The 27,643-nt window shown below is 33.7% G+C and overlaps 1 protein-coding gene across 1 annotated transcript; it reads right to left on the bottom strand.

Annotated features, from left to right (window-relative positions):
• Positions 1-2,742: 2,742 nt before the first annotated feature.
• LOC120082742 (BAG-associated GRAM protein 1) lies at positions 2,743-27,096 on the bottom strand. The gene is made up of 18 exons (XM_039038030.1): positions 26,875-27,096; positions 25,237-25,290; positions 24,961-25,058; positions 22,840-22,915; positions 19,544-19,672; positions 19,385-19,431; positions 15,053-15,176; positions 14,506-14,622; positions 14,359-14,388; positions 14,163-14,262; positions 13,799-13,905; positions 7,513-7,671; positions 7,322-7,426; positions 6,556-6,702; positions 5,615-5,668; positions 5,211-5,274; positions 3,756-3,817; positions 2,743-3,284 (listed from the first exon to the last, which is right to left on the bottom strand). The coding sequence occupies exons 1-18, from the start codon at positions 27,094-27,096 to the stop codon at positions 3,168-3,170; spliced, it is 1,812 nt and encodes a 603-aa protein (XP_038893958.1). The 3' UTR covers positions 2,743-3,167.
• Positions 27,097-27,643: the final 547 nt, after the last annotated feature.

Genomic DNA, 27,643 nt, shown 5'->3' with positions numbered 1-27,643 from the left:
CTTCACTATAACTTCATACTTTCTTTTTAATCTTTTTTTTTTTTTTTTTTTTTAATTTTCCATTTTATAAAAACAATTTCTAAAAATGTTTTATCAAACATTTTTAGTCACCAAATTTTAAGAAATATGTATATTTAGTCTATGAATTTTTAAAATGTATATATTTAGTTCCAAATTTATAGGAACACATGCATTCAGTTCCTAAATTTTCAAAATGTAATTTTTTTGTCTCCAAACTCTTAAGAATAGATTTATAGGTTCCTAAAGAATTTTCTATTACTTTAAATAATTATATGATATTTTAAATTCTGTTCCGAGACTAATTAACTATTTAGAATAACAATGAACATAGGAAAGCTTGAACCTATTGTAAATCCACCGTTATATTATCGTAAACTTTTTAGCAAAAAGGTTGATAAAAATATCCTCAAGTTAGGGTGAAAAAGGCAAATAAAACACATTTTATATATAAAAAAAAGAAGGTTAATGATTGTCAAAGTTTGAAGGAGTCAACATCTCTCTTGGAGACTTCAAAAAGAGCCTAATTTTTGAAAGATGAAATATGCTTATTTTGTCAAAACCCTAAATCCCTTTTTTGACAAAACAAAAACAACCAAACTTTCCCTATTGCCATTTTTTGTCATTCTCATCACTTACTCTTTAGTCTTTACCTAAAAATCATTTTCTATTCATTGCACACTTAAAAAAAAGACTAGATTCTCTTAATTCCTTAATATGTGAATCATAATTACAAATTACACCATTTTTGTGTCAACTTGAACATTGCTTATTTGGTCATATTATTAATATATATATTTTTTTATATAAGTTGTAAGTTCAAATCAGTTCTCTCTTATTGGAGAGTGATATTCTAGAAACAAATTATTCTTAAATTTCAAATTTAATTGGTTGACATAGTAGATATAAAATGAGTCACGAGTGAAAATTATGTTAAAAAATAACAATTAAATTTAATTGAAGGAAAGTATTTATAGAATTACAAACTGTGCAAACATTTAAAATTATTTCAATTGTAAGATTGCAAATATCATAAATTTCAAGGGCATAGTTTGTAACTATTCATAACTTTCTTTTTATAAGTTTCATTTGGACTAATTATAACAAAACGTTTTTTTTTTTTTTTTTTTTTTGTTGAGAATTAAATTTCCTCATGCATGAGTTATAATTATTGGTACATACTTGTCGAGAGTTTGAAATAATCATTTTGTTAACATAGACATAGTTTTACTGGTATAATGTTTATAATGTCAATCTTAAAGACAAAGATTCGATTTTTCCACCCCACATATTTTTTTTAAGGAAAAAATCATCATAATTTTTACCACAATTTCGAGGTAAGATGATTTGAACCTCTCTAACTTCAAAAGAAAAAAAAGACATATTAATGATGGTGATCTATGGTCACTTTTCTTAGCACAATAATTTGATGGTGGAAGGTTCGAGTCTTTGGCTTAAATATTTTGATAAGCAACAAAGAAAACAAAACCCTATGTCTCTTCATTACATCTTGAATTTTATAGTTTCTCAAATATTAATCAAATTGAAGGGGAAAAAATAGGTTGATTAATAACATTGTTTTTTATCTTTTATTTTTTGAGCAAACTTTTATCAAACTTTACTCAGATTCCCAAATATATATACATGTTAGTTTTTATTATTTTTAAATATAGAAAAATGAATCAAAATATTTAAAAATATAAAAAATGTTATTGACTATTAGTAATAGACATCGATAGTTTATCAGTATCTGTCACTGATAAAATGTGACATTTTGCTATATTTAAAAACATTTTTAATAGTATTACTATTTAAAATAATTTTGCTATTAGTTTTTAAAAATATTTATTTTTTAATCAATTCTAAAATTTCAGATTCTATTTCTACATTGAAAGTTCGATGAGATTTTAAGAATACAGTAAAACAAAAGGATAACAAAAAGAAAAGTTTTATCATCAAGAAGATTTATTTTTAAGAATAACATAATATTAAGCAAATGATTGTATTATTATTATTTTTTGACAGAAAACAAAAATATACAAATTAATTATTGTTGTCATCTAATATAGCAGTATTATTCAAAATTGAAAGAGATATGAAATCCAAATATTAAATTGCTTTTCATGGAACAGTTGAAATAATTGAAAAACAACACCAACTGAAAAAGACACAAATTTGAATATTTCAACCATAATTTATAAACAAACATAAATCTCTAAATTAAATCTTAAGATAGGGAACTATTATTATTATTTTAATCAAATGGTTGAATTGATGAACAAATTCCCTTTTCCTGTCCCGACAAGATATTAGCAACTAGATTACATTAATGATGTTTTATTATTTTTGTCGGATAATCATGTTTATAATATATATTAGAATGGAATTAAAAAAGTTGCTAACCATTATTAATTAATTAACTTGATAATTTTCCTTTAATCTAGCTCTCATTTTATATTATATTATATTATTTTTTAGCATTGTCTCTCATTTTATGAACAATCAAATCGAAAAAAAAAGTAAAAAAAATATTGCCTTTGCATCAGCATCAACAGAATTTATTAGTCAAGTTAAACGTGAAAAAGATAAATGCACTCTTCTAAAAGGAGTAGAATAAAAATATTCGTCGAATACTCTAGTAGGAGTACTTGGACGACCAATGCAGTGGAGAGCAGTGGAAACGCACACGAATCAATTCAGGAGTAAAGGTACGTCATGACTTAGTTTTCCAATAACTCAATACTGTATGGTAAATTAGACAGTTGTTCCATAAAAATACACGAGATATGAATAAAGTAGGTGAAAATTAAATCACTTTACAAAGTAAATGTGCTTATGAACATTCTGAGTTACCTGAAAACAAAGGGTAAGATTCTGTAGTTTCTTGAAGAAACAATAGGAGGGGGCCATATGGAAATCACTTTTTAAGTTGCATAAACGTAACACACCACCAGTCTCCTAAGGAGGCAGGGTGAAAATTAAAACAAAATCTATTAAACAAAGCACTTATTCTGATATGATGAAACTCGTTTCCACACACCAAGAAAGCTTTTAAAGAAACTTGTTCAAAGAAGAAGAAAAATGAGAGAATATCATTGTTACAGTGTGTATGGTATAGGAGGAATCTGATCTGACCTTGGTGGAAATCATCAGGTCTGAGCTTCTGATGGAGCCGCCGATGCAATTTTTTCGGTTACACTGCCAGAAGAATTCGAGTTCATATAATCAAGGGCGACCTCTATCCTCAGGTCCACAGCTCGCTTGTACTGTAATTAGTTATCAATTTACCATTTAGAACAAAACTAAATGAAAGTGAAATATTCGAAAGCTCGAAAGCTTAGGCCCCGTTTGGTAAGCATTTGTTTTTTGGTTTTTTGTTTTGAAATTAAGTCTATAGACACTACGTCCACCTCCAAATTTTTTCTTTTGTTATCTTCTTTTTACCAATAGTTTAAAAAACAAAGTCAAATTTTAAAAATTAAAAAAAGTAGCTTTTAAAACCTTTTTTTGATTTTGGAACTTGGCTAAGAATTCAATCATTGTACTTAAGAAAGATGCAAAATCATTGTAAGAAATGAGTAGGAAATAGAAAAGACAAAAAATGAAATAGTTACCAAACTGGACTTAATAATTGAAGCCTAAAAGAAACTAGAGCAAGAAAAACAATGAAGGAATGATAGCTGAAACTGTAACAAAACCAAAAAAAAAAAAAAAAACAAAAAACAAAAAATGCAAACCTCAAGCATTGCGCCAGCTTTTATTTTGGATTGCATCAGACACCATTTCTTAAAATGTACACCTGTGTCCCAGTAAAAAAGAACCTTGTTTGTTAATTAGAGATCTGACTCTCATAAATGTTTTTTTTTCCCCGAAAAATAAAAAAGAAATTACAGAAAATGGGAAAACCCCCCGAAGGGAGAGGTTACAAAAGGCCTCTCCAATTGGAAGAGGAGAGAAGAGTAGCTACAGAAATGGAAAGGACAACGTTCACAAGCTCTGAACTGGTTCCAACTTCTAATATACAATCCATAAGTGCATATAACAGTGAGCTGGAAAGATCTTGTGACTCCTAAAGTGTAATAAGAAAAGGGGTTAGGACCAGCACGATTCACCCCATGGGAGAGTCATGTTCATATGATGGATTATTTGAGTCATATAATTGACAATGTTGAAGTTCCAACCAATTTATGAAGCAATAAAGCATCTTGACTGGAGGAAAGATAAAGAAGATGAAATTGAAGCACTTGAAAAAATGGCACGTGGAGATATGGGTGGATCTTTTCAGTGAAGCATCAAGCAGATGTGACTATTGAGAGATCGAAGGCCATAGTTGTTGCTAGAGGATCCACTCAATCTCATTCGATTAACTACCAAGAAACTTTTGCACCAGTTACTGAACTCAACACTATATGAAATACCTCTCTAACAACAAATCTTGATTGGGGTCTTCAACAATTAGATATTAAAAATATCTTCTTGAATGGTGATTTGGAAGAAAAGGTATACATGGATTTCCTCTAGCTGTAAAGAGAAGTTTGATCCATCAAATGATCAAATATTTGCAAACTTAAAAAATCCACTATGGACTTGCGTGATCACGTCATCCTTGACTTGGTAGATTTACAGCTTGTTGGGCTTCTAAGTTCCTAAGTTTGCTCCTTTTGGTATTTCGTTGGAGCTATTTGGCAATTTTGATGACATAGCAGCTTCTCTACCGAGGATGAGAATCCCGGTTTCTTAATGTATTAATATGGGTTTTGGGGCTATTTTATGGATCTTTTTATGGTGCTTTCTGGGTTGGTTTGAAAATTCACATGTCTATATACTTATTTTTTTGTTAAATTATACAAAATACCCTGAACTTTTGGCTTGATTTTAATTATGCCCCGCAGTAATATCCATTCTAAGATGGAAAGCAGGACATGTTAGCTGAAGGTTGTTTCATTAGCAGATGCATAAACATAAAATCCAAATACTGTATGCTTCATGGTTCTAGCCTAAAGATAGGATACCTGTAACACTAGCATCAAAATTCAGACTTCTTAGCAGAGACAGAAGTTTGTATGGGCTAGGATTCTCTTTATTTATATCTTTTATTTCACTCGCCCGTGGAGTCTGTAATTTTAAGACTCTTTTTACTTATTCAATCAAAAGTTACGTTTCTTGTTTTAAAAAAAAACGCAAGAACTTACCTGCTTTAATATCAATAGATGAAGAGTCTTCCGCATTCTTCTCCAACGACCACCTACAGTGGAGCTGAAACAGTAGATACAATTATTAGTTCAATTGCGTAACTTGCAGCTAAAATCCAACTAATTTAACAAATAACTAAGCCAGTCCTAATTTATGAATCATGATACTACTGGCCCCTTCTACAAATATTTACCCCTAAAGTTACTTATGTTAGAAAAGAAGGGTTAATTTATATGATAATGGCTTAACCATCTATTCTTCTCTTTTTAGAAAAGTAAGGAAATGTATAAGCAGCATATAATCACCAATCTAATTAAAAACTAATAAAGACTTCTATCTATAATCAAAGCAACAAATATATCAAGAAACACCGTAAAGAAGATATGCTTGAAAAATTGATCACCTCAAAGTTTGCCCCAAATGGCACATCGTGCGCGTTTTGTACTGTCTCGAATACCTAGAAGAAAGGATATAAAACATATCAAGTACCCAAAAAAAGGTATCGGAAAAAAATTTGGTCTAATGAAATGTAAAAGAAAACCTACCAAGAGTAAAAAAAAAAAAAAAAGGTAAATAATAAATATTTAAAACCAATTAGTGGTGTATATTTCTTTCTTGTTTTACTTTCGACTGTAAGGGACATTCATGAGATTTGTAATACATGTTACCCTTCATAGAAAAAAAATTAAACAATAAATCTCATATTTGTAACAACCTCATCTAGGAGAATTGTAATATATGTTCTTCATAAGATTCAGACATTAGATCGTTCAATTTTCATGATCATGGTTTGACTTTGGTGGATTGAAGTCCTTTTTGTAGTTAGTTCTTGGATTCCCTTATTATAGGCTTGTTTTTTTTTCCTCGTATGTTTATGTTATTCTAACATTTTTCTAAATGAAAGTTCGATTTACTAAAAAAAAAATGTTATCCTTGTAATATATGTCAATTAAATGTCCTAGAGGAACTCTAAGACTTCAGAGTATTTATGAGAAGATTCACCGAAGAAAGGAAATGAGGAACAAAGCAAAATTGCAATTTCTTTTCCAAGGATGGTCAACCTTAAGAGACGTAAGAATTGGTGTTTTTAAATGCACGAAACACACTAATGCAATAGCCATCCGGGGACTAAGCACCATGGGCAAAAAAACTGCAGTTTCTTAAATCCGTGGTATTTTGTAAATTTTTCCTCGATATTATATTCAGTTTCTTGTCAAACACCAAAATAATGGCAATGCTATCAAGAAATTACAAAAATATTAAAAGTTGATTGCAGTTTGATCGCCATAAATACTTTAAGCTAAATAATAATATTAAGAAAGAAAATTAGTAGCCTAGCCATACCAAATTTTTTTTATCTTCAGATAAAACTACATGTTGATACTCCGTCATCGCTGTGTCTGGTGGGCACATGGGGCTATGACACAGGGATCTATATGTAAGCTCTCTGACTTGACCTTCATATTCATCTGCAGCATGCCACTGTCCCATCTGAATATAGCAAAATTAAATGTAAGGCATTAGAAATGCAATCAACGGAAGCCCAAAGATGCTCTTGCTCCATTAACGTTTTCTTCTTTGATTGGCAAAATATTTCACGATGGAGAAAGTATGTAAATAAGATAATGGCCCCTCTCTGACCCCAGGGTAGGAAAGATGTACTTTTTATTTTTATTTTTAATAATTGCAATGAGGTTAAATTAATTCAGTTTTAATTAAAAATAATTGCAATGAACCAAACAAGTTTAAGGAGAAAATTTAAAGTTTCTATGCTTCAAGCTGAAATAATATGAAAGTCAATGTAATGAATGAAACCAGCATGTAGGTTTAATGAACAACCAAACACTTTGTGTAATTAACAGATCAAATCATTTAGTATTAGTATGTAGTAACCAACTAGAAAAGGTTCAAAACAACTGTAGGAGGGAGAGTCAGGATTGACGATTAAGTTCCAAGGAAAGTAACAGATCTATCATTTCTTTTTATAGAAACCTAACTTTCATTGAGAACATATAACCTATACTTACAGTAGTAGCACAATCCAAACCATAACCATTCTGGCTCAGGAAGTTACAAGTTCCAGAAAAAAAAGAGTGAGTTTCCTACTTACAACTAGATTTGTATCTTTCCGTCTCAAAACAAAAGCACTTGTGTAACCTGATCCATCACTCAACAGCGTAGTAAAGAACTGCTCGGGAGAGCACGGAAAAACACCCTGAAAAAGAAAATGGCAACAGAGACCAAGCTCATTATAGGATTATGGTTTTTTTCAAGGGCTAGATGGTAAAAATTGATACGTACATTGTGTATGCTTGCAAGAACCTCCTCTTTAAGGAATGCCTGAGTATTTTTACTTTTGGGCAAATGATCATTGGGCAAATGATCAGCGGTGATCTTTTCCTTACTTTCACTTACTCTGACAGAGCTACTATGTGCACGTAATGCTGACTCAGCCTTCTCCTGAAATGAATAAAATTAACAATTGTCTTCTTCCATTCATTAAAAATGATATTTAACATAAATCCAAAAAAGGAAGAAAAAACATATACTACCACCAGGCCTCAAGAACTAATCATCCCTACAATTGACTTCCCATATTACTAGACTTTACAAGAGTTTAACATATTTCAAAAGGAAAAGATTTTTTTTATGAATATAAATTTTTAACAAGATACAAAACTAGAAGATAGATTATTACTCAAAGGAAAGATAAATGCATCCCAATTCAAATAAATATATTGTAACGAGAATGAAGCAGAGGCCTTAGAAAGAAATCATAAGACCAAGACTTATTTGGATCAGTTACATAAGTAACCTGCTTAGGTGAGGGCAAGGATGAAAATATCCATCGATATGTCGATATATCTACAAATCAAAGGTTTTTTTCCCCCTTTCTGGGTAAAAGAAACATTTCATTGATAAATGAAAGCAGGGAAAAACCCTAGAAGAAAATTACATCAGGGAACGCCAATTACTGACTGAAAAAGATAAGCTAAAATGACTTAAAGGGTGCTTAGTTTTGCACCAAGAAAAAGCAAAAAACAAAACCGATTCCATAAAAAGATTGAAAGGGGAAGATGAGTCTTTAAAAAGTCGACTGTTCCTTTTGCTCAACAACCTCCAGAAGAAAGTGCGCATGAGAGCCAACCGAACTGTTTTCTTAGTACCACCAAAAGGATGACCCACCAATAAAGAAGCCAAAGCATCAGAGATGGAATTAGGGCAAATAAAAGACCACCCAAAAGAAGACAGAACAATATCCCAAAATTTTGCAGCAAACTGGCATTGCAAAAACAAATGAATTGGAAATTCAGCATGTTGATGACACATGAGGCAACAAGAGGGAGAAATACACATATAAGGAAATCGATACTGCAAACGATCAGTAGTATTAATGCCACCCCAACTAAGCTCCCAAAGAAAAATTTTAATCTTCTTAGGGTAACGATCTTTCCAACATCGAATAAAGATCAAATAAGGAAGAATCCCTAGCACCTACCAAATCAACCATAAGAGATTTGACAGTAAAGACCATAGATGAATCCATAGGCCATATCCAAGAATTAGGGGAGGAGCACAATTTGACAGAAGCCAGGTGATGTGATAAAGAGGCCCATTCAGTAATTTCCAACTCAGTAAGATTACGTTGAAGATTTAAGTCCCATACTCCAGAGGATGAAATCCACACATTAGCCACAGTAGCCTCCAACTGGTGAACAAGGTGGTAAAGCCGTGGAAACAATGTTGAAAGGACACCGCACTAAGCCTAGAGTCATTCCAAAAAGAAGTATTAGTACCATCACCAAGCCGACAACGGATACGAGCAGCAACCAGACCAATAAATTGGCAAATAAACCTCCAAGATGCTTTATAAGATGCATGAGTGATAGGAGAAGGCCACACAAGGTCTTAATTCTACAATGGAGCCCTTAATAAAATAAAATTTGTTTTTGAGTCAATCTTCTCAGTCTTTATTGTCTCGGGGCTCTTGGCTTTTTTGTTCTATGAACAAAACAGATTCATCTAATTATGAATCCATCAGCTTAATGCTTTATTACACTACCTTTTATGAGATGACCCATAGACCTTACATATTACATATTGGAATCATATATCATTCATATTCTTTTTCTCTCTTTCTTTCACCCTTCCATTTCGCAAGAAGGACAGAATTTTGATGCTTAAAGTTTATAATACCAAGATCCCCTTGATAATTGAGGTTGCTGAGATATCCCCCAATTCACATTATGCATGCCACCATCACCATGAAAACCCTCCCAAAAGAAATTGAACCAACTTGTCAAGGCAATTGATGATAGAGGAGGGAGCCCCGAACAAAGATAAAGTAATACGTAGGGAGATTAGAAAGCGTAGCCTGAAGGAGAGTGTGTCTGCCACCTTTCAAGATATAAGCATATTTCCAATTATGAAGCTTATGCTGAATTCTCTCCACCACCGACTACAAAAAATTGACAGAATTGGAATTACCACCCAAAGGAAGCCAAGGTAAGTATGGCTAGAAACCCCTTTTGCAACCTTGAGTTCACCAACCATTCAAAATCAGATTCAGGAACATGAATTCCAAGGAGCTTACTCTTAGCAAAATCAATTTTCAGTCCAGATGCATATTCAAAAATACGGACAACATTAAACAAATTCTATAATGCAGGATGCTCAGCAATGGAGAACAACAATGTATCATTTGCAAATTGCAAATGATTAAGAGAAAAAGTCAAATTTCCAACAGGATGGGCAATAGTAAGACCCAGGAGCTATGATCAAGAAGACGACTCAGGCAATCAACAACTAAAATAAATAAGAAAGGGGAGAGAGGATCACCCTCTTTGATACCATGGGTTGGTATAATCTTCCCCCGAGGAAGGTCATTAATAATAATAGAGTAATTAGCACTAGTGATGTAACCTCTGATTCAAGTACGCCAAAGACTACCAAAACCTTTAACCATAAGAATAAAGTCAAGAAATTCCCAATCTTATAAGCATCACTCCCGACTTCTTAGAGGAGGACCAATCATCAATGAGCTTGTTAACCATCAAAGAAGCATCAAGAATTTGCCTATTTTCCACAAAAGCAAGCTGATTGGCAGCAATAGTAAAAGGGAGAAACAACTTAAGACGATTCGATGGAACACGGACCACAATCTCATAAGCACAAGGAATGGTGTTGATTGGTCGATAATCTGAAACAGATTTAGAATCCACGTTATTAGAAATCAATAGCATATGTAAGTCTCATTCAGCTTAACATTAATAACCCTAAAGGAATAAAAATCCTGTATCAAAAGCATCATGTTAGATTTGATGGTGGACCAGAAGAATTTGAAAAATTTAGCCGTCGAACCATCAGGGCCAGGAATTTGCTTGTGCCAAAAGAGAGATAGCCATATAAACCTCCTCTTCCATAAAAGGACACTCTAAATCAGTGGCTTGAGAGGAGAAGATAGGACTCCATTCAAGGTTGGTTGGAAGAAAGCTTTGTTTATCATCTTTAGTAAAATGGGAGTAAAGACCCAAAAATTTAGCCTCAATGTCCTGATCAGTCAAAAGACTAGTGCCATTCCTAGAGAGTATTTCAGTTATGAACTTTTATGATGCCAAGCAACAACGATTCTGTGAAAACAACGGGTATTTTCATTCCCTTCAAGAAGCCATTTAAGCTTACATCGTTGTTGCCAATGGACATGATCTTGAACAGTCAAATTTTCAATCTATTCTCAAAGCAAATGACGCCTAATTAACTGTTCTTTGCCAAGATGGCCTCTATCTTCCATAACATCCAACTGTGATAATTGCGTCACAAGAGAGGGAAGTTGTGATGCTTCAGAACATTGTGTAGTATTCCATTAACGAATGATAGATTTCAGACCTCGTAATTTCATCGGTAATGGGGTGAAGATTCCACCAATCCTCCACCAAAGTGCGAAAACATGGAACTTTAAGCCATGAATTTTCAAATCTAAAGGGACAAGGGCCCCAAGCGATGTTTCCTATGGATAAAGCCAAAGGAAAGTGGTTAGAGGTAGTTCGATCCAGATGTTTGAGTGTAACAGTTCCAAATTTATGAAGACAGTTCTCTATGAGAAAGAATCGATCAAGAAGGGAGAGATATTGAGTTGGGTTAGAGCTAGACCATGTAAAGCAATCATTCGTCAAAGGAGTATCTCGCAATTGGTAATTGTTGAATGCACACATACTGGAGGAGATTGCATTATCATGAGATTTTTCCCATGACCACCTTGTGACGTTGAAATCACCACCAATAACCCAATTTACACCTCTCAAACCAGCCAGATCATCAAGTTCTTGCAAAAAAAAAACAGATTGATAAACATTGTCAAATGGGCCATAAACTGCTGTAAGCCAAAAGCAATAACCATCTGTCAAAGAAACATGAACAGAGATAGTAAAATGGCCTCGGATGACCTTAAGGACAGAAAAATCAAGTTCACTCCAAAGAATAAGAATACCCCTTGATGTATCACTACGTCCAGAGTCGTCCAACCAATGTATGAGGAGCTCCAAATAGATTTGATAAAAAAAGAATCAACTAATGGTAGTTTTGTTTCTTGGAGAAGAACAATACTAGGGTTATGCTGTTGTAGAAGCTTTCTAACCAAGTTCTCTTCTTCCAAGAATTTAGACCCTGAACATTCCAAGAAAAGAATTTCATTGATGGCCCGGAGTACCCTCTCTAATGACAAGGTTGCTGATTTGTCGTAGTGGATTGACGAATAGAGGCCAAGTAATTCTCGCTGAAGTTAGGGTTTTTTGTTAACAGTGGCAGATGGCTTCTTGGTTTTATTAGAAGGAGGAATGACAGGGATTGCCATAACACATAATTCATGTTTTGACAACAATGAGGCCAAATCATTAAGGCTAAAAGGGAGGGGAGATGAGGCTTGAAGTTGCTGTTGGAAAAATGGAGGAGAGATAGGAGAAGGTGAACCATTTGTCAGGGTGGAAGAGTTCAATATTACATCAATAGAAGATGAGGATTCATGGTCAGGGCCTTAGGTCGAAGCGTATGATATCGATATTAAATATCCACGGATATCTTCTATATCTTTAATAAATGCTCGTAAAATTTAACAAATGTCTGATATTTAATCCAATATGAATGAAAATACTAATAACAAGATCTATACCTTAGTCTGATAACACAAACAATTTAATTATTAATCTAAACAAATTTTCTATATTTTTTGACTTACAAAAATATCTGTCAATATCAACATTTTATTGATATATCCGTCAATATATCTGTAAAATTGAAATCTCAATATTGATATTGTCATCAATATTTTAATTCTTGGGTGGAGGAAGCAGATTCAAGAAATATGATAAACAAACATTCAAAACCTTCCATATAAACTACCACCAATGTGTAAAGGTTTTGCTCTTCACACCTAGATAATATAACAGTAACAAAATTAATTATCAAAGCAATGGTCAATGCTATGTTTCATTATACACTTGTCATAGCATCTCCACGAGGTACCAAGACTCAATTTGTAACGCCCCAGGCCTAGGATTCGGCACCTGATGGCCCCGGCATTCCCCTGCGTCCTCTGTGACCTGGCTATGTCGTCTTTACGTGCCTTGAATGCTTCTCGAAGTGGAAGTTGTCTCCAAAAACCAACACAGGTCTCTTCAGCATGCTTTGTCCTCACTCACATGCGTCCTAGGAAAATTCCCAGGAGGTCACCCAACATAGGATTGCTCCAAGCTAAGCACGCTTAACTTTGGAGTTTTTTTCATTCGGAGGTGATATTGTTTCATTCATGTACCCTTCCGGAACTTGGGTCGTTACATGCCTACTAGCTTCCCCTTGGTTCGTCCCCAGACCACATCTTACTGGGAGAGGTTCCTCTCTGATATCATCTGTAATGCCCCAGGCCCAAGATTCGAACCAGGATTCGGAATCCGGATTTGGCACCTGATGGCCTCGGCATTCCCCTGCAACCTAGCTATCTCGTCCTTACGTGCCTTGAATACTTCTCAAAGTGGAAGTTGTCTCCACAAACTAACAGAGGTCATTTCAACATGTTTTGTCCTCACTCACATGCATCCTAGGAAAATTCCCAGGGATTGCTCCAAGCTAAGTATGCTTAATTTTGGAGTTTTTTTGATTGAGCTACCGAAAAGGAAGGTGCACCTTGTTGGTATAGGTAGTAACTTTCAATTCTTTTAAGCATTTCTTAACCATACTTTCATGTCCTCAGGATCCCTCTCATTCGGATGTGATATCGGTTCATTCATGTACCCATTTGGAACTCGGGTCGTTACACAATTTACCAACATATATTTAAGAGAATAAATCTGTTTAGATTACTAGAACATCTCAAGATTTATATGCTTAAGTCCGGTTCTGATGGTCCTTAATTTCCAAGTTTGATGTCTTCCTAACAACAAATAAAACGGCATTCTGATAACAAAAAATAATAATAAATAAATAAATAAAACGCAAACAACCAAACAAATAGAACTGCATTGAATTCAATGGAAATTGAACAGGAAATATCTTTCCAGAAATATCTTCAACGGAAAGAAAAACATAAGAAACATGCCTTCTTCTCAGCTTCCAACATTTCACGGAAGTTCTTCACTGAGCGCTGTAAAGCTCTAACTACATGGTTCCTATTCCAAAATGATGCAAATTTATATCTCACTCTACCTGGAAATGGAATAAGAAAGTGAGGAAAGATATTGAAGCATCTAGGTGCATCAAGATCAAGATTTACAAATGAAAGTCACATTTCATTAACTAATAATTTTTCCGTAAATCATAGTCAAACCACCACCAGGAAGCTTAAAAATTAGGAACAATAATTTCATCAAAGAAATTTGGAAATTGACAAGCTTGAAATATGTGTTTTCAACTCATATTTTGTGACATAACAAGTGTCCTGTCAAGTATAGAAAGGTACTGACCATCAGGACTTCCCAATGGAGGTACGCCATGCCCACCAGCACCCATACGAAGAATAATTGTTACAGCAGGATTGATAAATGCATGTTGAGTTCTTCGTATCTTCAATCAAAAGAAATTCCATTATATACACACAAGAATTTTCACAAGAAAAAAGCAAAATTAGTATGGAGAGAGAAAGAGGGAGACAGAAAATACTTCATCAATATCTCCTAGTGGTATAACCACCTGTCAAGAAAAAAGAAAATAAACATAATATGAAACAACAAATCTAATTTAAAAAAAATGTTTGATTTAAGACTAGAAACTGCCATCAAACACAAAAATTAATCAAACATTCCTAACCTTCATTTGCTTGGAGAAGATGTTAGAGTGGAAGCAAATGTGCCAAGAAGAGACATACATACGACCATGGTACAAGAATGATCTCTCAAGAGCACAAGAAAAACTATGCTCAACAATCTGAAGGAAAATGATGTCCTTTAGGTATGCTCAAGAAGTAACAGAAACTCTAAGGCCTTATTTGGTAATCATTTTGTTTTTTATTTTTGAAAATTAAGCCTACTTTCTCCCTAATTTTTACAATGATTTGCATCTTTCTTAAGTACAATGGTTGAATTCTTAATCAAATTCCAAAAACAAAAACAATTTTTTTTAAAAGCTACTTTTTTAGTTTTCAAAATTTGGCTTGGTTTTTTAAACCATTGGTAAAAAGTAGATAACAAAGGAAGAATTTGGAGGTGGAAGTAGTGTCTATAGGCTTAATTTTCAAAAACAAAAAACAAAAACCAAATGGTTACCAAAGGAGGCCTAAATATTTTAGTAATTTTGAAAATTAAAAGGAATATCAATACAATCATTTTCAAAACAATGATGGTTTTAAGAAACTAGCCTCATCAGGTAGAAGCTCAAAGATTGTCTGGAGAGGCCCTGGCTTTTGATGAACCACTGTCAGCTCTGGTTTGTCTAAAGAAATTCTTCTTCGAGCATTTGCTCCCGCATAAGCATTAACTGTGCTGGAAGACAGTTACTAAAATCTATAAATACAAAGTTCATATATTTTTAATCATAAATAGAAACCACCATTTGTTAGTAACGCATCTAAAAGAATGACATTCAAGAGTCAATAGTAAGACTTTTTTTCTGAAACAAGAAACCAAAGAATTTCAGAAATAGTGAAAGAAACTAATGCCCCAAACATACAAAAACTTCACCGAAGAAATAAAAAAACAAATAAGAAGGAACAGAAAGGGATTAATAACTCAAATAAAGATAAATCCTCCATGAAGAACCAAAAATAATCCTAACAAAACAGTAAAATAAAGGTCAAGAGTGACGAGCTTTGAGCAAACGAGACCGAAGGAGGGGGGAGCCAAGGGAAACTGAAGAACAATAATCTTGGGAAATGAAGATGCCCAACCACACTAAACACCAAACCACCAAAGTATAAGCCCCCAAAGACTTCCAAAAAAAAGCTTCAACTGATAAACTTTGAACATCAAAACAAATCTGCCCTTCCTAAGGACATTGTCAGTGCCCTCTCATACACACTCACTGGACATCTCTTTACCAAACAATGCATCTGATTCGTGCTTTCTTATGGATGACATGGAAGGAGAGAATCAAGCACCTTTTCAATGATAAGGGAAGCTCTTTTGATTGCTATTTGAACTCATTATACTTGGTGTAAATGCACATCTTTCTTTAATTCATACACCCTTTCTTCCCTTTTGACCAATTGGAGAATTCTTATGTAACTCCTTTGGCTTGGGCGTTGGCCCCCTTTTGTAAATTTCATACGTCAATGAAATTTGTTTCTTAACAAAAAAAAAAATAATAAAAAAAAAATTGCAAAAGATGTTCAAGACAATACTAAAATAACAAACCCCAAAGCCTCTGAAATACTAAAAAGAACTATACACTGCAGTACAATCATTAAAGACCAATGACACACAATTTGATCTTAATTTGTGGTGATTGAGGCGTGATTTCTTTCATCTATAATCCACAAACTGATTAAGGAATGAAATTTGGGAGGAACTGAAGGGTACTTAACAACTAATGCTATGGAGTTCAAAACTTCAACTAAATTCCTTCTATCATCAACCAAAGAAAGACTTTCAAATGCTTCTACAAAAGAGTTTTTGATAGGAGGTTCTTCCATCCTAAATCAACTAAGTGTGCATCAGCTTCCTCACTGCTCAAACTTTGGTTAAGTAGTTGATCCTGGAGGAGTGATCACTGAATGGACGTATGAGTTAGAAGGTTTTGAAAGAGAGACAGTTGTAACTTTGGCGAGGAAGTGACGAACTGAACACAAATTTCTTCCAAAATATCTGGATTAATCTCTGAATTATAAGGGGCAGTCTTCCGAGTATAATGGAGAGGGTAAGCTTCAATCATTCTATTTTTCATAATATTAATACTATTTGAATTCATCACATAAGTGGTAGTTGTAAGGTCCATCACATAAGTGGTAGTTGTAAGGTCCACTATTAGCATATTTCTTTTACTTATTGAAAATAGTTCCCCTTTTGGAACCGTGGTAAACATTCATTAGTCTCCCTCTCTGTAAGATTAGCTTTCCATTCTTGTTTAGGCTTATAATCATTACAATTAGGGTCATTAACTTACTAATTTGATTAATGAAGGTGAGATTGCAAATTTTTGCAAACATCAAAGTATAATTGGACTGAAACTGAAAGCCCATTAAAAAATATGCACATCTGAGGAACTTCCATGGCCTAAATCGGCAAACACTTGGATGCAGCTAGAAGGTGCAAGCTGTGACAATTCCTTGAACCCAAATGGAAATTGAAATCGGACTTAGAAGGAGATGAAAACAGCAGGTTTTTACATCGTTTAATGTCGTACAAGAGAATGAAAAACACCACTGTGTAGCTCCTATTATGATCAGGGGTGAGTTTGTCTTTCTTAGGAGTGAAATTGGTCACTGATTTAGATATTGAAGCCAAATTTCTTGATTTCTACAAGAGGTTATACACTAGAAAACATGGGGATGGGACAATGGCCCACTTAAAAGAGATTTGGTTTAATCATCCAAGTTTTGGTTTGGTTTATTCATTCTTGTTTGGTTCAGTTTTGTTCCTCGTCTCATTTGATTTGGTTTGTTTGATTGCTTTGGTTCACTTTGCGTTTGTGGATTTATGTTTCGTTTTCAAATTGGTTGTTCAAGGGTTTTGTTGTAGATCTCTCTATGAGGTTCTTTGTTTTCAGTCCAGACGTTCTTCATAGGTTTTGTAATCGATCTCTCTACGAGGATCTTTATTTTCAGCCCAAAAGTTTGTTTCCGTTCTTCATGGGTTTATGTTTCCAGCCTACTTCGTGTTTTTGTTCTTCGTGGATTTCTATTTCAATCCCAAATTTGTTGATTTGTTTTGAAAGTTATCTTCACAAACTCAAGTTGTTCGTCAATCTACCACCTTCAGTTTGAGGAGGGTGTTAAAAGGAAATTAGGGTTTATTACTAATTATTATTTTCTATTATTATTATTTTTTTTGGATATTTTCCATCTATATATTTTTATTTAGTTGGTATCTTGATGTCTATTTATTCACCTTGTAAAAGGTTAAATATGTATCTTGATTATTCAATAATATACAAATTTAACAAGTGGGGTGCATGGTTGGCCACATATTTAGGATTGCCTCTCAAGGGCAATCTCTGTACTTGTGCTCTCTGGGAGCCTATTGTTGAGAAGGTTGTTAGGAGGCTCGATTATTGAAAAGATCCTATATTTCCAAGGGAGGTTGGCTCACTTTAAGCCATGCTGCTCTCCAACCTCCTGCCTATTATAGATCCATGTTTTTATCACCCATCCAAAGTTGCTCACGCTATTGAAAGACATTACAGAAACATTATCTGGCATGGAAGTCAGGGAAAAGGTAGAAATCCATCTCTCCTTTTGCTCGGGGAGTTTTACATGGAAAAAGTCACATGTGGAGACGGAGTATAGCTGACAACAATGATACCTCTCATTTTAGCAACAAACTAGGCACTTATTCTCTCCACTTCTCCAAAGGATCATGGAAGTACGTATGGTGGCTTCAAGACACTTTTTTTCTTTAAATAATGTTGCATTTGTGATTGGTAATGGCAGCTCTACATGCTTTTGGACTGATCAGTGGCTTGGAGTTTTCCTCCAAACATGGCCTTCCCTAGACTTTTTACTTTATCTCTAAGAAAAATGGAACCATGGCTGATTTATGGAATAGGGAATCAACTTGCTGGGACTTGGGCATTAGAAGAAACCTCATGGACAACGATATTGAGTGGATTGGCCTCTCAGCCTTTGTCCCTAATTTGCACAAGGGTTTTTATTCATCCCTGTCGGGAGGGTCTATCAATACAACACGTGTTTTACAAATGAGATATCCTTGGTTTTCTTCATCCTCTAGTTGGTGTATCCTATTGAAACATAATAGTGGATTAGCGATGCATATTTTTACACAATTCACGTTCAACTGAATCATTGCCTAGCTAGGAGATCCTCCAACTCTATTAGACTCTGTTCATGTTGGGCATCCAGATTGTAAAGAAAAAGAAATCTTATGGCTAACCTTCACACAGGCCTTTTTCTAGTTGATATGGTTGGAAAAGAATGATCGCATCTTGAGGATAAGGAAATGGATTTTGATTCCTTCTTTGATCATTTAACTTTTATTGTTCTACTTGGTGTAAATTCTCCCCTCTTTTTAATAGCTACAGTATCACATCACTCACTACCATTAAAATCATTTTTTTAATCCACTGGCTTTCCTCCCTTCTGTAATTTCATTTATTCAATGAAATGATAGTATCAACATTTCTCATAAAACACATAAAGTCAGAAAGCCATTCTTTGATTTGAACCAAATAAAAAGCCTTCCATTCTCAAATAAAAAGAGAATATACGATATCCTACTGTCATGCAATTTCTTAATGGAATTATATGCCAGCAGTTGTATGTATTGTTTGCAGGTGCGGCTAACTGTCGTGAGATAATTATATGATTTTGCAAAGTAAAAGAGGCCCAGACCAATTCAAACAAAAAATAAATAGAAGCCTAGTTCCAATAAAGGAAATCCATGGACCATATTCCTCACCAACCTGAGTTTTGTTCACATCTCAAATGAATCAACATGACGAGATAACACAAGTTATTAGAAGAAGAAGAAGAAGAAGAAGAAGAAGAAGAAGAAGAAGATTAAAGTACAAAATGTACCTTCCGGCATTCACTGGCAATTTTATAGTTTTAATGTGGAGACAAACCTAAAAATTTCATGTACAAATTTAGTAAGTCTTCTTAGGGAAAGGGAAGCATGCATACTAGAAAAAAGTAAATAATAAAACAAAAAGAAGCAAAAAACTTATGAATGAGAACCTGCCCAGAAGGACTATCCAATGAGTACCACACAGCACCTGTGTGGCCTTCACTTTCAACTGTAACAGTAACAGAACCAAGAACAGCACTTTTCCAAACTATATCCCAATCATAAATTGTAACATTAATCTGTTAGATAAGGGGAAAAGGTTATATAAGTGGCATGTAAATTAGATATACAACTTTGAACTTTGACAGAAGCAATGGAAACAAGTATGTATGATGTAAGAAGAATAGGGGTTAATTGGGTAATTAAGTAATATTCTAGGTTAATTTCCTTTTTACCCCCACTTGTAGTAAAACACTACAAATAGGAACTCTCCCCTCTTGTATGAAATACATTATTCATTCTAATAAAAGATCAACAATCTTGATTCTTGTTAATTTATCTTGGTTAGGCTTCCTAAAGGAGATAAATGGAGAATTCTCTCCAAGAATCAAGATTGTTGATCTTTTATTAGAATGAATAATGTATTTCATACAAGAGGGGAGAGGAGTTTTACTACAAGTGGGGGTGAAAAGGAAATTAACCTAGAATATTAGCTAATTACCCAATTAACCCCTATTCTTCCTACATCATACTACCCCTCCAAAAAGAAAACTTGCCCTCGAGTTTTAAAAAGAAAAAAATTATGAAGCAAACAAGGAATGAAATAAACTTGCTCAACGGAGTATGACCAAACCAACCTCCTACATTTTGAACAAAAATATTATGATCAAAGGTATAAATTCAAGACAAAAAATCTAATATTACCACCAAAACATGAACTTATCCATCGGGCATATACCCAAAAAAGATGTTTCCTTCAAGCTCATTCAAAACCGTATTCAAAGGACCAATCACTAAAAAAATCACATTCCAAGGAAAATCATTCAAAAATCAGATCTTCTTTATCATTCGCTTCAAGTTCTTTGACAATTTGGTGATCCATTCCCTCCGCACTCAGTGTGTCGTTGTTCTTGTTTGATTTTTGCTTGGTGTTTGATGCTTCTTTTTCATCTTCTTTGTTGGATTTTTCTTCTTCATTTGAAATTATTTCCAAATCAACATCTTCAAATTCTTATTTTTCTTCAATTTTATCTTCAAGATTTTCTATTTGAAAATTTTCCAATCATGATTTTTTTGTTTTTCTTCGGTATATGAAACCAATCCGTTTTTGAACTCTTGCAAATGAATTGATAGTTGATCAATATGTTGAGTCATTTTCTCCAATGAATGTTGGATTTCTTTTGTTGTTTTCTTTATTTCCTCCAATGCTATAGGATCAAAGTAGTCATTTTGTTGGATTCTTGAATATGTTTTAATCTCATGATGGGTATAGGGCTCATCCATTGATTCTCTTGAATCAACCTTTCTTGATCGTGTTTCATAACCAAAAGAGTAATTTTGAGTCTTGAACGTTTTTCTTGGGCTGTAAAAATCCATTCTTGATGGTTCTTGATGATTCTTTAATTCATCTAATTCCCAATCTTTACATTGATATCTTGAAAAATGGGTTTGATTGGATCTTTGGGCCTTTTTCCGATATTTTCGCCTTCTTATTCCGTCCTAAACTGCTCTTGATACATCATCAGAATCACTAGAATCACTAGAATCAAACTTCCAATGTGGATAATGATAGGTTATTTGAGAAAATCAAGCATGGGCAAAATTAGTATGTTGAAATTCTTCTTTGGAATCACTTGAGTCAAAATTCCAGGACTCTTTTTATAAGTAAATTTGATTTTCTTGCCCATATCAATTATTGTATTTTTTCTTGGACGCCTTCTTTGGTTGGTAATGGTCTATTCTTGCAAAATCTTGAAAAATCTTTGGTTTCTTCTTTCTTTCTTGGAATTTCAAGGATTTCTCCTTATGAGATGTGTGTTGTTTGGCAATGAGCACAACTCACGAAGCTCCCTCTTGTGATCAACATCGCCAAGAGTTTCACGGTCTTCTATTAGAGGCAGTCAATCTTGGCCCAGGCGGTCGCTCTGATACCAATTGATGTAGCCTAAAGGAGATAAAAGGAGAATTCTCTCCAAGAATCAAGATTGTTGATCTTTTACTAGAATGAATAATGTATTTCATACCAGAGGGGAGAGTTCCTATTTATAGAGTTTTACTACAAGTGGGGGTAAAAGGGAAGTTAACCTAGAATATTACCTAATTACCCAATTAACCCCTATTCTTCTTACATCAATGTATTTTAGTGTGTTTGCTCTATGATGCGGGCAATCCTGAATCATATGTTCACCGAATTAACTTGCAATTTGTTTAATAAATATCATCTGAGTTTCCACGGAGTAGAGAAGATCAAGGGGTGGCAAAAGAGTTGGCAAGGTCAGCAGTAAGGACTAACTGTTGGGTTGGATTTCAGTATCTAGGACAGAGATGAGCCAGGTGTAACACTAAATGTAATCTAAACTAGCTCTTAAGTATGCCAGTAGAGGTGGTCAGGCAAAGTTGTTTGAGTCATCGGCACAGGTTTGTAATTTTTATATTATTAATAGTTAGTTTTTAGTAAAGTATCTAAGACATGCATGATATATCAAATAATTATAAGTCACACGTTAAATAGATGGTTAACATAGGTTGTTTTATTCTTTTGCCCGTTTTGAAATATATTTTCTCGTTTCCTATCAAAAAAAAAAAAAAAAAAAAACTGAAAAGTATCATTTTAGCGTTAGTCCCTTTTCATTATTTCAATGAAAAATTCTTGTTTCTTGTTCAAGAGAGAAAAAAATACGGTTGAAAGTCTGTAATTATAATTTATTTATTTGATAATAAGTCCATTTAACGGGTGAAGTTTGAGAGAAGCAATCTATGTTAACCATCTACATTAACTACTATGGGTGGGCCTATTAAATTATTAATAGTTAGTTTTCAGTATATATGTAACTAAAGATAGAGAAGGTATTAAAAGCAATTCAAATTGATCAAGAACTTGCACAAGTAACTTGTCCCAATTAGTGTAGTTTTTACATTCATTCAGTTCAAGGATTTCGCGTGTGTGTGTGGAGCTCTAGTATATGGAATGGTTTAGAGTTTCTTTATATACATAACCTATTCCCTCTAAGTTTATTTACCTTTTTACTAGTTTAATGACCATTAGGCCCACCCATAGTGGTTAATGTAGATGGTTAACATAGATTGCTTCTCTCAAACTTCACTCACTCTGTTAAAAACTTAGAATATAGATCCCTCAGACCAGTCCAAAAAACCAATTCTTTAGATCCTAGCAATAATGACAGTATCTCTATTTTCAGTCGGATCCTAACAATGATGACAGTATCTCTAATAGCAGCAAAGCTACCTGCACAGGAAGCTCATCAACGGAAAAATTGAACTCCTCTCCCCACATGGGATTCCTTGAACCAGGAATCATTGAACTGCACCAAGCAAGTACTTTAATGCAAGCATTGAAGGAAAAGGAAGCGAAAGTTACACAATCTCGATACATTAATAGAAAAGTTTTCATAAAAACCACAATAAGTATGATGAGAACAAAGTAGACATGCAAATGTTAAAAACATTTGAACTCTGAAAAACTTTATTCATAAGGTACACTTTGAATGAAGCAAAAAATTAAACAGCAGGTGGCAATGAGAAAACGTTCTGATTTCCAAAAAATAATAACAATAATAATAACAGGGGGTTCATACAGAATATTGGTTTTCATATATACAGGAAACTGGTGAGGGAGATAATTAGAAGACAATAGAAAAATAGAACAGTATGAGAGTAGCACACAGGACTGAGCACGAGGATGGAAACCAAAATTTTCAATAATATGGAACCTAGTTACAAACAAACTATAAAAAGGAGCTGGAGATGCAAGTATACTTCTACATCTATTAGAGGTAAAGAAGATCAAATATATATTATAAAGAAAACATCTACATTGGTGTGAGCCATCCTGGTGAAGTTCAAAAATAAAACCATGGGAGTTTATGCTCGAGGGAGATGACACAATACCATTGGATATATCAAGAGACTCTCGTCTTATCGTATGGTATCAAAGACAAGAATCAAGCATAAGCTATGTGAATTGTACATTTGGAAGTTGAGTAAGAGTATAAGAGAAGTGACTCCTACTGAATTAACATTAATTCAAGATCAATACTTGAATTTTCAACAAATCAAGGATTCAATGATCTACTGAATTGGCGCTTCAATGAGCTTAAAAAGACATCTTCTGTTCAAGTTTTTAAATTCTTTATTAGCTTCTAAGTAAAATTCCCAACTTCATTATCTTTAAGCTTGAGGACAAGTTATAATTCAAAAGGGAGGGACTCGATGAAGTGTGGTGAAAATGATGCCAAGGGGCTGATGTGATTTCGAACAATAACGAATACTGCACAGAAGAGTAACACCCTTATACCTTTTAGGCACCAGTAGTCAACCATTTTCTTATTGCTTATCTTAAAGGGACCATACTGACCCTCATTTGAGCCTATGGGAGAAAATCAGGTAAAGAAAACTTTGAGTCAGGCTATTTGACAGGGAAATTCACGAATTGCAAGGTTTTATTTCACAACATCCTTTGATCCTACGTGTCTTTAAATGGTCTTCTAGCAATAGAAAAAACCATGTCCTTCCTGGAGACCCAATTATGAGAGATAAATTGAACAAGTGTTTCCACCTTTAGCAATGACTTGATACAAAGCGTGCAGCTCAACAATGATCATTAATTCAAGACCAAAATATCCTGAGTATTTTTCTAACCAAACAAACAATTGTAAATAAAGTCTGCCAACATTTAGCTTTTGTCATATTAGGCTTTGTATTAATACCATGAAAAAAGTCTTTACCATGATACTTTTACTTCTCATTTTGGGCAATTAGCAATAATTTTTTACTATTTCTCATGGAATTTGACACTTTTACTAAATAAGCGATCTTGCTCAATGACTGTCACTTATTCTAGTTAATATTAATGGTGGCCCATAAGGTACAAAATCAACTAACATACTACTGGGGATCCATCTAGAAATTTATTATAGAATCATTCAAAAATGATTCATTTCATAAGAATGAAAAGATTTAATAAGTTTGGAATCTTATACTGCACTGCTGCAAATTTTTAAATTTTTAGTTTGAGTGGTTAGCTTACTTCATAGGTTAACATCCTAATTTAGATAAATAAAGGTGAATCTCTTATATTTTCAAGCTTATACGAACAACAATAAAGATTATCAAATGAGCATTCTTGGAGTAAAAACTCTGATGCTAGTTTGCATCCCCATCCACTATTCATCTAACATTAGCATAATAAAAATGTAAAATATTGATCCAACTTTCTTCATTAATCAAATCATATCCAGGTGAGAAAACTGATTTACAATCCGACTATTAGGTACGGCTCACATCCCCACTAAACCATCAACTATTCTCAAAGGTTAAAATTTCAGAAAAGGATCAACATGAAAATAACCTGAAGCGCTTTTCTGTACCACAGGTAATGATAGCATAAGGATCAGAAGTGCCATTCAAGTTTGCAGCTATAAGATTCTTTGCAGCCAACAATTCCAACTGAAAAATCAAACGCATTGAAATAACAAAAATGAAGCCGTATTATGTAACTGAGGACAAAAGTACAAGATCTGATTTGAACATTTGTACAAAATTTGATTTGAACATTTGACAAAAGCAATGCCAGTCTTCATCCACACAATAAGAACCAGAGCAAACCATTTGATGACCAACATACCTTAATTAGATAAGCAGAATTAGTTTGAAGGTCTCTTAAATGACCAGGGGGAATCTACAAAATAATTGCAAAACTGCACGTCAGAAGAGTTACATATTACTCTTATGGAAAAATATCTATCTAACATTTTCTAAGACAAGCAATATAACATTGCAACAGAGCGGCTAAATGCTTCCTTTTTTATCAGTTCCAAAATTGAACCAGAAAAGTGAAAAGATTAGGCCCTTGGATAACGACTTCCTATTTAGTTTTTTGTTTTTGAAAACTGTGCTTTTTTTCTCACAATTTCTTTAATTTGGTTTTCATCACTCTTAAAAGAAAGATTTCATTCTTAGCCAAATTCTAAAAACAAAAACTACTTTTAAAAAGCACCTTAAATAGTTTTCAAAACTAACTTAGATTTATTTTTATATATATTTTAAGAAACATACAGACTACCCCTCCCCCCACACAACAAACAAAAGAGAGTCTCCAATTGTTAATAATCATTAAAAGACTAATTACAAAAGAATTCAATATGATTTGCATACCACCAAGAGGCACTATGTTGAACTAAAAGCCAAAAAGAATCAAAACTTGGCTTAGAGTTTGGAATCACTCTTAGAAAATAGATGACAAAACAAGGGAACTCACATGTGGGAGTAGTATTTATAAGCTTATTTTTCAAAAACTAGTTACTAAATTGATATATAAAAAAGTTCTGCATTCTTATTTCACATTATTCATAAGTATATTCATACTTAATAGCGATTTTTATCTGCAAACATTATTTATCAAAAAAAAAAAAAAAAAAAAAAAGAGAGGATAAAACCCAAAGATTGCAGAAAACATCCAATTTTACCGGTAACATTCGTTGGCTATGTAAGCAAACCTATTGGTATGAAGCACAGGTTAAGTTACAGAGAACCCAAGTTTTCAACATTAATGACTAATTCCTCAGGCCAGCATAAAGAAATACTGAATTGTCTGTTACACCACTGACTGGTACTTATAAGAAGACTCGACTTTTCCAACTTCAATGGTATCATGTAATAAAATTTCAAATTAGACTGGTAGACAGATCCATTTGACCAGTTTTGATGGTATCAGGTAACAAAATTTCAAAATTACAAATGAACTCGTATGACTAACATACAGGAAGTCAGAATGCCCAAACCCATTAGAATACGAGAATTAAAAACAAAACACACACAGAGTAGCAACAAGAGGCTAGACTTTAATCCACGAGATAATAGCTTAAACCCCGAAAGTTCAAAGGATCATATCAGGAATCTACCAAATAGCAGAGAACTAAAGATTGAGGATCAGAAATCAGTTCCTTAAACTAACATGAATATATATATATATATATAAAGTTGCGAATCAAAAAACGGTTGAATGTGAAGTAATCTCTTAAACCAGTAAAATCCCCCAATAAATAAAAACAATTCGCCTTCAAAACCCAATTCCAGAACCCAATAAAATGATTTCATCATAAACTGAAACATGAACTTATACAAGTTATGCAAGAAACTACTCGATCAAAGCCAACAGCAAAACGAACCCGCATTCAAATATTAATACGTACACCAATCAATAGAAAACATAAACAATTCAAACAGAAAATACATTACAACCAAAAATAAAGAAAAAGACAACCTTGTCCTTAACGTGAATACCATCCCCAGAACCATCAATCAGAGAACGATCAGCATCAAATAACCCACTCCAGTGAGCGAAAAACCAGTAAGCGAGAATCACAAAGAGAGAAGTAGCGAGAGTGATCTCGATCTCCAACCAGGAGGGGAGAAGGAAATCGAGCGCCATAGCGATCACCATTTGTGGCCTGAATTCGAAGTGGAGGAGAATTGAAGAAGTCATAGCGAATATTGACGAAGAATTGGTATTGCTGTAGACTTTGAAGAGCTCGAAAAGATCATCTGTGTGTTCCAATGGAAGAAATTGGAACCGCCATTTCTTGAAACCTTTCCTTTTTCTTCTTCTTCTTCTTCTTCTTCCTCTCTTCTCTCTCTTTGTGATTAATTCTTAAAAATAAAGGGTCAAAGTTGGACCGTTGGAGGAAGAAGACCAAAATTGTAACCACTTCATGACGAAATTGCCCTTGCCGGCCAACCGTATTGTAATCGAATATGTTAGTAATTTGGTAGAAATGAAGGGTGTTTTAGGTAGAGGGAATTGAATTTTCATTAATGCATGAAGAATATTTTTGTGAAGTGGAGACTGATAGATTGGTAGTTAATTGAGAGCTTTCATCTGGACAAGGACAGTCACGAGCCCACTCATTACCTTTCTTTTTCTTGTTCCTCTAAAATAAATAATAAGGGGAGGATTCGATTCGATATTCCAACGTTTCATCAATTGATTATAATCTTTTGATCATAAGCTTTTCTTTTGGCATTACCATAAG

The sequence above is a fragment of the Benincasa hispida genome, chromosome 1 (assembly GCF_009727055.1).
Source record: "Benincasa hispida cultivar B227 chromosome 1, ASM972705v1, whole genome shotgun sequence".
Taxonomy (NCBI): domain Eukaryota; kingdom Viridiplantae; phylum Streptophyta; class Magnoliopsida; order Cucurbitales; family Cucurbitaceae; genus Benincasa; species Benincasa hispida.
Note: the sequence above shows the minus strand (reverse complement) of the source record. Positions and strands in the feature narration are given on the sequence as shown.